Source organism: Syngnathus typhle, linkage group LG14 (genome assembly GCF_033458585.1).
Source record: "Syngnathus typhle isolate RoL2023-S1 ecotype Sweden linkage group LG14, RoL_Styp_1.0, whole genome shotgun sequence".
Taxonomy (NCBI): Eukaryota; Metazoa; Chordata; class Actinopteri; order Syngnathiformes; family Syngnathidae; genus Syngnathus; species Syngnathus typhle.
In genome coordinates, this window is record NC_083751.1 from 6,690,808 (window position 1) to 6,707,258 (window position 16,451).

General features: G+C 41.9%; 3 protein-coding genes across 4 annotated transcripts; 1 reads left to right on the forward strand and 2 right to left on the reverse strand.

The window, feature by feature from the left end:
- Positions 1-406: 406 nt before the first annotated feature.
- Positions 407-6,437, reverse strand: tmem47 (transmembrane protein 47). The gene is made up of 3 exons (XM_061296981.1): positions 6,212-6,437; positions 1,464-1,604; positions 407-1,347 (listed from the first exon to the last, which is right to left on the reverse strand). Exons 1-3 carry the CDS (start codon positions 6,435-6,437, stop codon positions 1,169-1,171), a joined length of 546 nt encoding a protein of 181 aa, XP_061152965.1. The 3' UTR covers positions 407-1,168.
- A 1,731-nt stretch (positions 6,438-8,168) lies between these two features.
- On the forward strand, positions 8,169-12,972 carry prrg1 (proline rich Gla (G-carboxyglutamic acid) 1). 2 transcript variants are annotated; one of them, XM_061296976.1, is made up of 4 exons: positions 8,169-8,283; positions 8,952-8,992; positions 9,654-9,814; positions 10,596-12,972. In XM_061296976.1, exons 2-4 carry the CDS (start codon positions 8,983-8,985, stop codon positions 11,046-11,048), a joined length of 624 nt encoding a protein of 207 aa, XP_061152960.1. In that variant the 5' UTR covers positions 8,169-8,283; positions 8,952-8,982; the 3' UTR covers positions 11,049-12,972. The 2 variants fall into 2 exon arrangements, with proteins under 2 accessions (XP_061152960.1, XP_061152961.1); XM_061296977.1 differs by lacking the exon at positions 8,169-8,283 and adding an exon at positions 8,295-8,618.
- Positions 12,889-16,432, reverse strand: cpox (coproporphyrinogen oxidase). The gene is made up of 7 exons (XM_061296958.1): positions 15,748-16,432; positions 15,436-15,579; positions 15,155-15,265; positions 14,893-15,034; positions 14,356-14,574; positions 13,970-14,074; positions 12,889-13,890 (listed from the first exon to the last, which is right to left on the reverse strand). Exons 1-7 carry the CDS (start codon positions 16,292-16,294, stop codon positions 13,806-13,808), a joined length of 1,353 nt encoding a protein of 450 aa, XP_061152942.1. The 5' UTR covers positions 16,295-16,432; the 3' UTR covers positions 12,889-13,805.
- Between the last annotated feature and the right edge of the window lie 19 nt (positions 16,433-16,451).

Genomic DNA, 16,451 nt, shown 5'->3' on the forward strand with positions numbered 1-16,451 from the left:
ATCAAACTACTTATGTTAAAGCAACATTTTCATTATGTTTGTCAACATGATCATTAATCCTCATGGAAAGCCTCCCATTGTAAGCATAGTTTTCCAGTTTATTGCTCATTTACATAATGGTCATGCACGGAACATTGCTCAAAGCATCTCATATACAGTAGCAGTGCATCATAGATCAACAGCTATACACAGTACACTACGACAGTACACTAACTACAATGATCCCCTTTGACCAACGGCATCACATGAGGAGGTGCGTAATTGGAAAATCCCGCACGCATGATCATCTTCCTTCCCACCGGTTCAGATTTTGATATGTTCAAATACACCACCGTCATAAGGATATGCTGCCGAACAGTTTGTGAGAAGACCAAAAGGAATGTCGCGTTTCCTTGGGAGTGCCGTGTTTTGACTAAGGCTCCTTTTTATTTGGCACGTCCTCAGGATGTCATCTCAATAGGACATTTTCCTTCCTGGACCCATTACTTCCCTGATTAGGAGATTGAGTTGATTTTCTGCTCGTATTTTCCCATCTTGGCTCTGATTGGTTGATTCGGTCCACACATTCATCTTCACATGGGGTCAATGGATCCATCTGTTCTGCACAGATTGCCTACCTAATTCTTCTTGACGTTCCAGGGGAAGGAAACATACACTATGTCGACAAAAAATAGCCACTCACACTTCTTACTCAGTTTATCAATCAGGGGTTGGACTTGGTGCTTCAGTTTGAATTAGTAGCCTTGTGGGAACAGTTTAAGGAAGGACCTTATCACAAACAAGATAGATAGAATCACACTATGTAGTGTACCTGTGTGATGCTATCTACCCTATGTCAGATTGTGGATTCCTTTCCCCCACCTTTTGATCAAAATCACAAAGATGGAATGTGTCAGTACATATTCTTTGTAATTAACATGATTCTCATGCATCTGACTACAGGGCTCCAGACTGCCGAGCTTTTAATATATATATATATATATTTTATTTTTATTTATTTTTTTCAAGAATATTAAATTTTAGAAGCAAAATGCCATCATCGTCGTTTCGGGTCAGTCGAAAGCCCTAGGCTGTGTTTCAAATATTTTGTTTTTGCTGTTATTCAGCCCATAGTCATGCTGTGTGACCCAAAGTTCAACCCGGCATCGTGTTCCTATTCTTCCGTGTTCTAATAGTAGTCTTCATAGTTCCTGGAATTGAGGCAATAGAGTATGGCCCCTCCAAAGGAGAAGATGGTGGATCCCCAGCCCAGGCCGTAGCCCCAGTTGAACTCGTGGTACACCCTCAGAGTGACCGCCTCGATGAACTTGATGGGGAACAAGACAAGGCTGCATGTCTGGAGGACCACTGCAAAGGTAAGTGGGAAAGCCCCATTATTTACATGACACACAGTTCACATTTAATTTGGCACAAAATGACTTTTTGTCGTGCTTTTTTTTCCACATTTCCCCACATTCCAGTACCTGCAGAGAAGAGCATGATGGCCACGGGCTTGTAGCAGCGACTCCTGGAACTGCAGCACAAGGCCGCAAGGGACACCAGGAAGGAGAGCATAGTGAGTGCAGCTCCTCCCAACAGCAGGGCCAGCGTGGCGATCTGCCAGTCTGCACGAGGACAAGAGAGAAACGGGTTAGATCAAGAGAGGTGAGGCACACAGATATCACATCAGTGTATCAGTGAAGGAGTATCACACTAAAGTGAAACGACTCGGCCCGCTTATTTATAACCACAGTTTTGATAAGTTACAATCTGTGGTTGTAACAAGAATGTGAACGTGCTGCTTTTACTGCTTCGGTGCAGGACGCCAATATGGGCGGCGGAAAAAAAAAAAAAGCGTATCTTTGAGGTGACTCGGATAATGAGTATCCATCCCAGTTGACAGATGCCAGCTCAGCAGCATTCTCAGCATTTCTTTCAGGGAGGGGAAGATAACCTGACATTTCACTCCCGCTTCCTGTCCTTTCTAAATGGGAAACAATCTCACCGGACATGAGGTCGCCCGTTAATATTCTGCCTGTCAAAAGTACGAGCAAAGCCAGGACAGAGTTTGTCTGTGTATGTTGGACACACAAAGTTGTGTAATTATCCATCTAATTATCCAAGTCGTGCAATATCCCTGTTGGTTGGGTTCTGTGTGAAAAGCAAAGGTGGCTTTTTGCCAGGCAGGAAAATTTTGAGTGTTGTCACTGAAGCCTTCACTTGATGCTTGTTTGTGAAGAAAAAAAAAAAGTTAGTTTGAGATGAGGAGACGACCTTTGCCAGGGGATGAATATTCAATGATTTGCCCTCATAAACTCTCAAGTCCTTGTTTATGTGTCACTTCAGTAAAAGAAAAACATCCTCAAATGACTTGAAATAAACCCACACAGTAGGAGCGTTAAATAGTGTTTCCAATGCTGTGGCCTTTAAGTATAAATAGTATGTTGGGCATGTTATAGAGGCAAAGTGTCCACTAGGTGCTGATTTACAGGCCTAATTATCCATGGCTTGTTAACTGTAGAGGAAGTTTCCGATAACAGCCTTGGCTTGCATTGCAGAAAGAGAAGAGCTGCATGTAAACAGGTGCAGGAAGCCAGAGTGTCTTGCAAGCCTCATGAAAGACTTGATAGCAACTTTCATTGTTTGCTATGGAAGTCGGGGAGTTGTTCCAAAGAATATATCATTTCTTCTCAGGCAGAAAATGATTAAAAAAAAAAACTCCACCAGCAAATTGATGGAACGTAAGCTGCTTAAGGAGTTCCCACTCTTGTCGGAGGGGAACCGGGGGCCAAGCAGCTGAAATATAAACAAACACTAACTACTTCTGACCAAATATGGTTCAGGATTTTTTGTTTATAATGGGCCTTGTCACCACAGGATGTTAAGAGTAAGCCCACAAAAAGCAGAGCAATCTTTCCCTCTGGTTTACAATAACATGAGGCCCCACTACAGATGGAGCAGCCCTATCACTGTAAAGGTCTAAGTGGCTCGACCCTGAGGTGTTATGACCCTCTGAATTATATGAACAGAGTTAAGGAATAGTAAATTATTTATTGCAGGTTTTTTTTTTTAGCAAGAAGTGCTGTGTTGCTATTTATAGTTTACTTGTCTATTCCATTTAAAAGCGTCCTCGGCTTTCTTGAAAGGTGCAATATAAAGTTATTGAAACTCTATTCTTATGCTCTGAAGCTGTTTGGTTTTGGAGTATTTTTTACTGAAAATGTAGATGACATTATGGTACAAAAGTAAAACATCCATCCATGGCTTTATAAAATGAACAGCCATCACTTTTTATAGGCGTACAAAGTGGGATTAATGAGAATTTCACCTTTAATAATTGCCAGCAAAAACTAGGCTGATCTTAAATTATTTGCCATCTAATGAGTGATATTGGCTAAGCAAGAAAAAGTAATACATTGTATAGAACAATTCAAAACGACACACATAGCAGTAAATTGTCAATCTTCCGATCCCTGCCAGTTGTCCCAATACTTTTGCTCATCTCAAGCGTCCTCCTCTCTGGGTCAGTTTGGTGCCTACAGCTCCATCATGTCTTCAAACTGCAACGTCAAGCGAAAGCCTTATCAGTGTGCAGGATGCTCTCATTTCAGATTTGGAACAAAACCACACAGCAAGAGCTCGAGCGCTTAAAGGCTTGACAAGTGGGAAAGTGCCAAAGCATTAATCTATAGCTGGTCTGATGACAGATGCAAAAGGAGATACTCCACTCAAGAGCCAATCAGAGCATTGACTTATAGGCAAAAAGTCCTCTTGGGCGCCAATTTAGTGTTTTTCTTACCAAAAAAAGGCGAAGATGCGTGTTATTGAAGAGCCTCAAGTCTGACTGTCACACACACACACGCACACGCACGCACACATGCAAACCACACAGTAAACAGGAAGTTGTTCAATTAAGCAAAGCAACACACACCGAGCCTATCCCTTCTAGATAGCTGCGATAATGCAATCTCCCAAATACAGAACCAAAACAATTACACGCTGGACCTGCTCACACATCATATCCACATTCATTCGCTCATGTCACACTCACTTGATATCCTCACACACACAGGACTCGCTTACATGAGCGTCAAACATTCCTCCTTGTGGCTAGAGCAGGCGTGGGCGAACCTTCGATTAAGTACTTCAGATTTTTTTATATATATGTATGTATGTATGTATGTATGTATGTATGTATGTATGTATGTATGTATGTATGTATGTATGTATGTATGTATGTATGTATGTATGTATGTATGTATGTATGTATGTATGTATGTATGTATGTATGTATGTATGTATGTATGTATGTATGTATGTATGTATGTATGTATGTATGTATGTATGTATGTACGTACGTATAAGTATCTATATATTTGTATCTATATTACATGTATCTATTTATATCTAGTCCATATATATGTGTATACACGTATATGTATATATTCTATATTTATCTATTTATTTATATTTAGTCCATATATATTTATCCATTTATAAATATAAATATACATATATATATATGTATATATAATAATCCGGTAGCGGTCGGGCGGCAGGAGGAAATGGCCGGTTGACTTTGTTGTTGGTATGCGGAGGCTACATGTCTTTATATGGCACCATAGAGCACTTGTCTGCACCGGAGAAGGGAAAGATGGCGGCCTGCCTGACCCACAGTTAGTCAACTCTTCAACAGGAAGACAACAGTTTGTCAGGGGAACAAAGACATTGTTCACAGGCTCGCCTCAAAAGTCCAAACATAAGCAAAAACAATTGAAAGGAATTCCAGATACGTTTGGACACAGTACAACCTCCAAATATGAACACAATAGGTTAGAATTGAATTAGAATTTTAATTATCTAATTATCAGTTATTATTATTATTTAATTATCAGTCCATTTATTTGAGTACACCCTGGACTGAACCATTCACACTCACCTTTTATACCTGCAGAAAATCTGAATTCTAACCTAATATATGATTTTGGAATGTGGGGGTAGGAAACATGTAAAGAACATGCAAATTTCATGCAGGAATGTCCGACCCAAGATTCCAACACAGAACTATCAGCCAGATTTTATAACAAAGGAAAAAGCATTACAATCCTCTTTGTTCTTAATTTTAATATATATGTATTCATATATATTTCAATATTTTTCACTATATTTAAAGACCAATAAGCCAAGATTTGCTTCTAAATAGGGTATTATATTTGCATTAGTGCATATTCTTCCCAAGTACCGTTTATTAAGCAATTATGTTTGTTTATTTTATATTACTTAGTGATAAAAAACCAACTAAACAACAGATCAACAATATCACACAGGTATGATTGATGGTCATTGTTTCCATTCTAAAGGCAGAAGTTTGCAAATGTCTAAAATCAGAAGGTTTGGGCAATCAGTAGTCAAAAATGGCGATTATCAAAATATAAGGTGATTAATTTGATAATCAATTGGTTGTCGATGAATCGATTAATTTTGACACCTCTAGTTCGAAACAGCACAGCCTGCTAAAATAAGAAGTTTGTTTTACAGCTGCATCCTGTAAATGATTTAGATAGTCACACTACAGACCTGATAAAACCTGACAAGTACCATTTTAACATGCTGTGCCATCCCTTCATGCATTGAATTTCAAGTGACAGCTCCATATCGTGGCTTCCTTAACAGTGGGAAAATGGGCATTTCTACAGCGCTGCACTTGTTTCCCAGGTTACTAATCTCCAGGCATCTGGATCTCTGGGGGGAGTCCTCAGACTCGGAGTTGCCCTCGCTTGTGGGCCAGTGAGGAGACGCACAAAAGGCTCATTTTGCGAGTAACAATAGGCCAAATGAAACCCCAGCTGCAGCGTTCCATGGCGCTGATATATTCCCACATCATTTCCAAGACAAATATTTAAAGAAAAGCTTAGCCCACATTTAAATAGAAAGGTGTCCCGCTCTCACCAGACTTTGATTTCACTCTATTAAAAAAGAAAAAAAGTTGATTTCCCACGTGAGCAGTCTATTGTTCACTCTTCTCTTTCATCTTTCATGTGCAAACAATTTAAATTAACTGGAAAATTATTTCAAGTCTCTCGTGGCCGATCTTCCCTAATTGTCACCCCCCCCCAGAAAACCATCTGCACAGTCTCTTTGTTATCCTTGCACTCCTGCGTCATTTAAATATGAATAGCGCGTTGATTTCACTTTCTTTAAAACAACCAAGTGTTTTTAATGTGCTTCTCACCCGTGGCCAGCGTGCTATTGCAGGACCACTCCGCCGAGCTGACGGGCTTCCAACAGGAGTCCCAGAGGGATAGGTAGTACTGATCGTCCGCCGTGACCCACGCCGGGCTCAACACGGCACCCACGTCCAGGCACAAGGCGAGGAAGACGCAAAGCAGCCCCACCAACTTCAGGGGCGTCAACGCCGACACGCGCACCTCCTCTGTCCCGCTCACGGATGAAGACATGCCTAAAGGTGTCTTTGGGTCATTCAAAAAGAGCACAAGGGTGCTCGCCGTGTTCACTTGGAGCACATAAACGAGTTTAACGGGGTGTTACGTCCTCTAAACAGTTTGTTGTGATGGGAAGATGCTCAGTCGCTTCTGTTCCAACTCCGGAGGACTCCCGTGCCGCTTCTGCTCCTGACTGAGGAGAATGAAAGCGCTGAAATAACATGCGCGGTCCCCCCGCTAGGTCCTAATGCCCACCCACATGGGCTATAAAAAGTCTGCACACCCCTGTTTAAGGGCGTATGGATAGATAAATAATTCCAAACCCTTTCCACCATTAAAGTCCCATAACATAGTAGCTATTTCAGCGTTGTGAAATATTAATGCTGACTTGTTTATCACCCAAGACATTAAAATTTATGAAGGAATAATGATGTGATTTTGATTGATGGCCCGTCGATTGTTCAACAGCCTATCACAGCTGGATTGAAAATGTTAGCTGCACAGCAGCACAGGCCTATGTGATCTGCTATTAATTTGTTTTGGGGAAGACTGGAAATTGCGTTATAAAAGAAAATCTCTAATTGCATAACTAAACCACACAGACAGGATGCGATCATATATTTGTCTACACTTGTTTGTGCTTGGTCCAAATTGTCACTGCTGGGAAAGAAGTCCGTTTCCATTTCCTTTGACTGACACAGAACATTAAGCAAAAGATATATTGTTAGGGTGCAAACTAGCAACTCTTGGCTTTTCCACAGCAGTCAATAAAGAGCCACAGCTCAGTAGTTAGTTAATGTGAATGGGGAAAAGCAAAGGTGAGCAGTGTATTTATAGAGGTTGTTCAGAGGGGCTTAGGTCGGTTGTAAACATGATAAGACATTTACTACATTGTGTTTATAAATGTTAAAAACTGTCATTGTTGTGTCTCATCATTTTTCAAAACAATATAATTTTTTAAGATGATATTGCCGACCTGCCGAAGGGCATGGTTAATTTTCCTGAAATAGACTTTCAGAAGGGAAAGTGCACTGACACTTGAACATATAGAGCCAGACTCTAGACCACTTGTCAAAATTCCACTGACTGTGACTGACTGTGGTTGCCGTGGTAACCATATTTCATGTCATACCTGCTCTTCTCCTATATTGGTTGCTGTAATTACATTAGATGACTTACTATACTATACCTACTAGATACCTTGTGTTATGCACTAAGCCATAAAGATAATACGACATTTGAATAATAATACAAATTCTGATTGATCTGTATGTTTAAGTGATGTGGTGTAATAGAGCATAAATTATCATACAATTGAAAGGTTAATGTTACCCAATGGTATAGTCAATGTCATCCACACGTATAAAGTCAACATTAAGTCAACCGACGAAGTTAATGACGGCCAATTAATGTTAAACTGAGGAACACACACTTCATTTAATAAAAAGTCTATTATTGGGTGTGGTCCTATTCAGGGGCAGAATTGCTCCCCATCAAGGGTTTTGTTGACAATATTCTTTGAAGTTGTATGAATTTATTCCAAATAGTCTTTTGATTTAATTTTGCAGTGTCTCTCAAGATGCACCGCTTCTGTTGATGGTATTTTTTTGTTTATTCGATTTTTTTTTGTTACGTAAATTACTGTTTTTCACATGGGCGTTTACATGGATACAACTGACAGTCGTTATATTGTCAGCGTTTTTATTTTTTAGTCTCCTTTCTGTCCCTTTAATGAGCCGAGTCTTGTTCTCTTGAGCGCATACAATTGTGCGCATGCGCAGTGAGCATAGTAACAGTCGGGTCGGGGGGGCGTCAGCGGAGATGAGGCAATCGTAAATGCGCATTCTGGGGAGCGGAGAAGGTAAGCGGGTCGGTCTATTGTAATACTCGCGTTATATTTACTGACAAAAGAACCAGTTTGCGAATAACGGGTATTGACTTTTTGATGTTGATGCTTCCGAAATCATCCCCCAGTTGGTTGTCACGTACGGGGCGCAAACTAGCTTCAACCCCACTTTGCGATGCAGAATTGGGGACGACACCGACACCATGTAACGGCGCTTAGCCCATCAGATATTTTCAGTGCCAACTTTAAAAGAAAACGTGATATAGTTGGAGTCGCATAACGGGAGGCTTTTGTTTTCGTGATCCTGCTGCTGGGGGCTGTTTTGTGCGATTTCCAGAAGCCGCCCATGAGTAAGCGTGGACAGTCGCCGCCATTGGTCACTCACACTGGGACGAGAGATATCTCACTAGGCTGACTGTGACGTTGCTTTTATCGAAATTATTTTACAGTATCATTATTTTATCTATTGTACAAATCGATTGTCCTCCTTAGGATCGCGGGTTACTTTGCCATTTGTTGTATCGGTTGCAACAAACTACTTCAGGGTCACCTAATCTAATTTAAATGACTTTCTGGAGAATAAAAATATGCCCAAAAGAAATAATGTTATTTTTCTTGTGAGGCACAGTTAATTATTGTCTGACGATTATCAGCAAGTTAAAAATGTGTTTACTTTTTTGCAGATAAATCACCCGGGGGAGACTGACAGGAAACATGGGGAGTGGTAAGTTTGCTCTTGTTTTACAACTGGTTTTAATCCCCACAATTCCATAGGTTATATTTTCTTTGATCTCCCTTCTTTGTGTAATTTTATTTTCTAATGTGTCAGTTTTCAAACAAACTGCTGGTTCTTTCTGGTTGTTGTTGTTGTTGTTGTTGTTGTTTTAATTCAACACGCAGTTCTCCTACTTCCTCTCATGACATTTATGTATCATGAGTTTATTTTGAGATCATAACTTCATGTCACATGGATGTCATTACTTGTTTAAACAGTAACACAGGAGGCAAAGCATGTGGTGTTTTTATCAAGATGTGAGAAACAGAGCAGTGTTGTTACATCAAGTTCATCCTAACAGTTTAACCCAAGATGGCAGGATGCCAAAATTTAAAGATGCTTTTGTTGGTATGCAAAAAAAAAAAAAAAAGTGGGCACCGGATAGGCTTTGTTTCCGTCAGCAACCGTGTCCCTCTTCCTCTTTTTGTTCTATGTGAACCCCGCTCTTCTTTCTATGAAAACACTTTCTTTGCTTAATTTGTTCTCGTTCTCTTCCCCGCTGTTGCCCCTCGCTCGGTCGTCTTCTCCCAACCGCCGCTTTTTTCCCTGACTTACATTTTCTCACAAATTCTAAAGTTTTCCGGCTCTCTCCCTCCCACCGTGACCCCAGTGTTCCTGCCGGCGGACGCAGCCCACTCGGTGCTGCGGCGGCTGCCCAGGGCCAACTACCTCCTGGAAGAGATGAAACAGGGCAACATTCAACGGGAGTGCCGCGAGGAGATCTGCACCTACGAGGAGGCCCGCGAGGCTTTTGAAAACGACGAGAAGACGGTGAGATTATGATGATGTTGATGTCGCTTCCCATCCGAACTAGATTGCCTCCTCCCAATATATGCACTCTCAAGTAAGAAAGTGCCTGACATAGTTTGTGAAAAAGTTGCAATTTTTGCTATTTTTTGGCCTGTTAGGTAAAATTAGCATGTTTGTTTTCTTTTGTAACAGGGGTCACCAACCTTTATGAAAGATTTCATGCAGCAGTGCAAAGGGCTACCAGTTTGATAAACACTTTTGAAATACAAATATAGTAATACAGAATATAACAGACAAACAATATGTATTAAAAATAATATACAAATAATTATTTAAAATGTTTCTCTACAAATTCCTAATATAGTTGCATATCGACAAATACAGCAGCTTTACTGGAAATGTCTGAACCCTGATTTGCAATTAAGCACCTTCATATGTCATGAAATGGAATCCTACACCACCATTCATACTGTATGAATGTGCATGTGTTTTTCCAGGAAGAGATTAATGTCAGTAGGAAGAACAACCAGGTGCATGTGGGGGGGTGGGGGCCTTGTTTTTGCTCTCAACTATTGTTGGCAGCTGGTGAGTTACGTCACGCACAGTTGTGTTGGTTACGTGACGTCACTTGAGGGCATTGTTGTCTCCTTTATTGTGCTGTTGTGATTCAGACACAAAATATTTGCACGTGTTGCATTGACCTCTTTGAATTTCTGTCATCTTGTGTTCCCTCGAATTGAATAAACACCCAATAACGTCTGATGAATAATTAGTCAATTCCTCCTGTTGTGATTGTGGACAGAGGCGCTTCTGGGAGGAGTACGTGCGCGAGAGCAGCCCTTCTGGAGGTCTGGAGTCAGTGGTGGGCGGCGTGCATTCCCTCTACCTGATCGTGCCGCTGCTGACGGTGGTGTTCATCGTGGTGGCCGTGGCCGTCGTCGTGTTTTGCTGTCACTCCCGCAAGCGCACCCAGCCCAGCCCCAGCCTGGTCCACTCTCACCACGACCACGTCCTGTCAGTGGTCTCCACGGACCACTGGGGGCGGGATTATCACCACGGCGACCAGTCGGAACTCAGCGTCCACAGCAGCCCTTTGGGTTACCCGGGCTCGGAAGCGGCGTCCATTCGAGGGAGCGCCGCTGACCGTCCGCCGTCGTACGAGGAGGCGGTGGGCCACGCCGACATCCGCGTGGAGACGGAGCCCCCGCCGCAGTACGAGGACATCATCGACACCAGCGGAAACCGCAGGAAGTAAACGCACCGTTGTCTCATCGTCATGCAAAGTCCGCCAGCACTCAACATTTGCACTAACCTCTGGGAAGGACCGCCAAGGAAGGGAATTGAGGAAATTCAACAAACATCCGTGCTGTCATGCAAGTCCAATTGGTCACCTGGACAAAATAGGAAAAAAGTTTTTGGAATTGTCACACAGAAGGATTTTTCTCAATGCTATTAGACTCAACCGTGCTTTACTTTGCCAAATATTCCATACTACTACTTTGGTTAAAAGAGAGTAAAACGGGCGGCGTCATCGACTCAATGAAGCCGCGCTCATCAGGAAAGCAGCAGCTTGAGCTCATTTGTACATGCAGCATCAAAATTTCACACGTGGGTGTTGATGGAAAGCCATTTGAGCGTTTATTTGGAATCATAATCTTTGGGCAGCAAAGAGATCCAATAAAGGCTCCCATGGCTTCCCATACGGTCCATAATTATGTTTTGTGCAGCTTTTAAGGAATCTGTTTGTCATATACAACTTGCCTGTTATGTGTTGTTGACCCGCCTTGTTCCGCTTTTGACGAGTTGTTTTGAAGCGAGACACAACTGTGAAAATCTTCCTTGTGCCCAAAGCTTCCCTCGTAGGTTGACGGCGCCTCCTTACACGCCCAGAAAATGAGGCTCTGGGGGAAGCATCTCACGGAAGACTGCGTATTTAATGCCACAATGGACCATGTCAAGCATGTGTAATGTATGTGTATATGTATAAAAATATATGTAACCTCTGCTTAGGAATGACTATACTTGAGAACATTCCAAGATACAAATTGGCGCCTCAAATTTGTTTTGCCTCTTCTTTTGAACCAAATTCGACTTTTGTATCAGAGCGTGTGTGCTGACGTGACGTGTGCGTTTACCCGTTTTCTTAGTCTTGAGTCCATGGGTAGGTAACTCCGGTCCTCGTGAGCGGTGTCCTGCATGTTTTCTATTCCTTTCTGTTGCAACACATCTGATTCAAAAGGATCATTAATTTTACAACACAATGACAGAGTGAATTAAGTTCCTAAGTAGAGGTTTCACTTACTGTCTGTGTGAAAGTCAAATTACAGTAAGGTTGCTTTGTATTAATACTAATGTAGCTGAGAACTAAATGAAGGCACTTGTATCAAAGCTCACAATGAGCTCTTCAGAAAGTTTTTGGACTTTGTCAATTCGAAGGTCAACGTTATGTTCTTTTTTATTTTCGCCTGTTGTGATCACACAATGGTCCATTGAGAGGAATTTGCCTTAAGGCTAAAATGTCTACGTGAATGTAAGGAAAGAGTTTCAATCACGGGTGTCAAATTCAAGATTCATTCGTTTTATATAGCCAGTGTTATTTTCATGCGAACTGGAATTGGTTTTTCTTTATTGATAAAGTAAAAAAAATGGCTATTCAAAGAATTAATTTTGCCAAATCCCTTCTTTTAATTTAACAGTCCACTAAACTTTTTGCTCGACTTATTTCAAAATCAATTTTGTTTTTTATAAATAAAAATAATAAATGCAGATGTAAAAATGAGTTTGAAATAGAATTGTGGTAATTATGTTTATATGGTTTTCAGTCAAACCATAACTTTGAGGAAACTGAGTTTGACACCTCTGACTGAACAATAGTTGTTAGACCCAGGCACACTTATGCAATTTTGTCACATACATGAAATGCAATTTATTCTAATATATTTACACACTGAGCACTGATTACTTTTATTTTCTTAAAAGTGAATTGACCTATGAAACTCAGCACTCACAACTTTATATAACCTTGAAGTGAGTTGTGTTTATTAAACTCACACAGGTTACACAATGCCTTAGCTAAAATGAGGAAATACAAAATGTAAGGGGAACCTGTAAGAAGTCTTTATTATTATGTACAAATGTGTGAAATGGTTTGTAATTAAAAAAAAAAAGTCAACTTCAAACTAACCTTGTACCTTTTATGCAAACCATTTATGTTTATATTTTAAGCCAAATGTTCACCATTCATACGTAATGGCACATTTACATTATTCCCATTTGAAATTCACATCATTCAGCTCAGTCAATTCACATTGGCGAGGATTTTCAACATTCCGAAAGTTTAAAAAAATTCACATTTTCACCTTTAAAATTTCCACAATTTTTTTATAAAATTTTATTTTACCCTTCTAATTTCTATATTTTGACAGATTCAAACCGTTCCACCTATAAATTATATTCAGCTTATGCCTACCGATCTTCCATAACATTCCCCAGGTTTTTTATTCACCCTCTTCGCCTTCACACGCAATTTCTCAGAAATTGCGTCCTCTAGTTTAAATTATTTCAAACAAGCAGCTAAATGTGAGATTTGTAATATTTGTCCTTGGGCATCGACCTTCCAACTTTGCACGCAACATGATCGCAACGGTAAATATTTATCTGACGGTTAAAGAAACCAAATATTGAGTAATCAGCCAAAGACCAGAAAAACAAGTGAACCTTAAAATATTGACATATTCATAGTAAGGAAGTGCACTTATTGTACGTGAGTGCGTATTATATACGTAAAAAAGAAAAAGGCTTCGAGTAAGGCGAGCTATTTAGCGCAACACAAAGGGATGTGTCAATTTGGAGCAAGCAAAATGGCCAACAGGCAAGGTTGCTTTCTTTTACTTGAACTTTCAGTAACTGACAACAGCAATTACAAAAAAAACCATGTCAAGGAGCCTCCTGCAGAAACAGCACTGTTACCAAGCACAACATGGATGTTGCATCCATGTTGACATGTAATGACTCACAGCCACTCTTTTGGGTTTCGTAACACCTCCAGCATCTCGGCCTCTCTGGTTCCGGTGGCGGGCTCGTGCATGTACTCCCACCTGAAGAGGAAGGTTGAATCGGTCAACTAAGCGACACCGGCAACGCGGTCGGTGGCTTTGTTGCGGCTGCACCGCTTACCTGGCGGTGAGGGGAAGGGACATGAGGATGCTCTCAATTCGGGATCCCGGCGTGGCTAAGCCGAACTTCACTCCCCTGTCGTACACCAAGTTGAATTCCACGTACCTGAAGCACAAATACTTATCTTGAGAATTAGACTTTATTCTTTTAATCTAAAAAAAAAATACATAAATGTTGCCATAAAAATATGACTTACCTTACAATGTTATTTTGTTAATCTATAAACTATAGATTTTATTATCTTGAAAATGCAATATTACCATGAAATTACTTCAACCTTTTCAACCTAAAAATATTAATATAATAATTTTATCTTCCTTCTTTTCCAGGTGGTCCTATTACCGTCTCACTGGGCTCAAACACCACAGGACCCACAACACGCTCACCTTCCTCGTCGCACTTGCTGCCAGTCCTTTTCCTCATCGGTGAAAGGATCCTGGAGATGTTTGTAAACTATGGGCAGGTAGCAGGGAACCACAGTGCGAGCGCAGCTCTTGACGAAACCAAAAGCCTCCTCCTGACTGGGGCCGTCCAGGTCGTCGAAGAAGATCCCCCCGATGCCTCGAGTCTCTCCTCTGTGGCGGACGTAGAAGTATCTGTCACACCTGAATGACCACACGTTGACAAGATGGCAAACGGAAATGAACCATGAATTAATAGGACTTTATCTTCTTGAGATTTGACATTCTCGATGTAGCTCTTGTTTTTTATCTCATTATATTTAAGAGGTGCTCAAAATAAAATGGCCATTAAATATTGACGTTGTTATATATTGACAAGAGCCGCCCATTGAAGTGCATCAGATAGCCACGTTCCTAACGGTCTTTTCCTACACTGTTGTCTTATCAGCATCATGCAGCCAAGGAACACCCTGTGCATCCCCGGAGATGACATCACACCCTCAGACGTGCATCTCTTTGTACCATTTCTTGAAGTCGGGGTAGTATTGCGAGTGGTGCTTGTCACAGGCCTCCTTTAGTGTGTTATGGAAGTGAAATGCATCTTCTTGATTGACGTAGATTGGAGTCAGGTCTGTGCCGCCACCAAACCACCACTGTTTGGAGCCTACAACATGCACGCACGGACGGGAGGATACAAGGGTGATGATTCTTTCATGAGCTGAATGGAGGCACAGACACGAAGACACGGTTGCTGACGTCAAGGAGCAGACAATGGCACGCTTACCGTCTTCCTCCTCAATCTCAAAGTATCTATAGTTGAAGTGCACGGTGGGGATGTGCGGGTTCTTGGGGTGGATCACGGAGCTCACGCCCATAGCACAGAATGGCAGCTTGCCTGAGAAAAACAATTCTCATATCATTTGATTTTCATGTTCTCCATGCCCGTCAGACTTTAAGTACTTTAACTTTATTTGACTTTTGCCCGAACTTCTTTGTATTTCTTCTTGCTAGACACTCAGAAATGTTCAAATATTTGCCAAATAATGGTGAACCGAAGGTGCTTACCATCTTTCCCTTTGAGGACCTTGCCCCTGCTCCTCATCTGCTTGGCTGCCTCTTCAGTCAAGTTTCCGAAGACCACAGACACATTGACTCCGGCTTTCTCAAACACTTCGCCATCCTGCATCACGCAGCTGATCCCACCACCACCTGAAACACACAAGAAATGGAGAACTGCTACAGAAATAGTCTGTAAATGCTGCTGATGCAGAAAATGTAGGGAATGTGACAATCAGAAAATTCAACAGTGGCCTAATAATAAACAAACATATATACAAAAATAGTGAGTGCTCTTCATCATCCAAAAATGACTCCCACCTTCTTTTCTTTCCCAACGATCCACCGTGAACGTCCCACCGTCCACCGCCTCCAAAGCTTTGCAGAACTCTGCCTGCGTCTCCATGATGAGCATCTCCATCCTGGTGCACATCTCGCCTTTCCTCGCCTGCAGCACGGCGACGTCAGTGACCGGAGGAGACATGAATCCCTGACACCTCTCCAAGATGTCCCCCTGCTCCTGGTTCTTGTCCTCCTCTGCAGCTCGGGGTACCACAGTCGCCATCTCGGCCCGCTGGAAGTGGTTGACGTTGGCCAATAAGCCAGCGACTGCAGCGGTTGCAGTGACTGCAGCGGCCCCGCTCAGCGCCAGAGCTCCCCGTCTGCTGCTCCGTCCGCCGGCTGACGTTCTGCCTGCGGTCCCTTGGGACATGAACCGTACGCCGGTAGTCCTGGACGACCATGAACTCATGTGCGGCGAAGGAGACGAATGGCACTCTCCGGCTCTCAAAAGCCCCTTTAAATTTGAAACAAAACATCGCCTCGACGTAACCTTTGTTGTATTCTTAAGGAATACTAGAGTGGCCATTTTCACACGTCCTCACTCGACTTTAGGGCGCGTAACTGTGCACGCACTAAGTAACAAAACACTATCCACAACTTGCTTGTATTCCTGATAACAGTTTGACAGACGTCAAGTTGCGTACACTTCCGCGTTAGTGAGAGGAGCATCTTGGGAAATGTAG

What these genes read in the sequence shown, in the direction of transcription:
- cpox (XM_061296958.1), bottom strand. Translation starts at nt 16,294, where the DNA reads ATGGCCACTCTAGTATTCCTTAAGAATACAACAAAGGTTACGTCGAGG. An exon ending in TCGTTGGGAAAGAAAAGAAG is followed by an intron (nt 15,580 to 15,747) that starts GTGGGAGTCATT and finishes TGTGTGTTTCAG; the next exon opens with GTGGTGGTGGGATCAGCTGC. An exon ending in CAGCAAGTGCGACGAGGAAG is followed by an intron (nt 14,075 to 14,355) that starts GTGAGCGTGTTG and finishes TTTGTGCTTCAG; the next exon opens with GTACGTGGAATTCAACTTGG.
- tmem47 (XM_061296981.1), bottom strand. Translation starts at nt 6,437, where the DNA reads ATGTCTTCATCCGTGAGCGGGACAGAGGAGGTGCGCGTGTCGGCGTTG. An exon ending in CAATAGCACGCTGGCCACGG is followed by an intron (nt 1,605 to 6,211) that starts GTGAGAAGCACA and finishes GTCCTCGTGCAG; the next exon opens with ACTGGCAGATCGCCACGCTG. An exon ending in CATCATGCTCTTCTCTGCAG is followed by an intron (nt 1,348 to 1,463) that starts GTACTGGAATGT and finishes TTACCTTTGCAG; the next exon opens with TGGTCCTCCAGACATGCAGC.
- prrg1 (XM_061296976.1), top strand. An exon ending in TTGAAAACGACGAGAAGACG is followed by an intron (nt 9,815 to 10,595) that starts GTGAGATTATGA and finishes GATTGTGGACAG; the next exon opens with AGGCGCTTCTGGGAGGAGTA.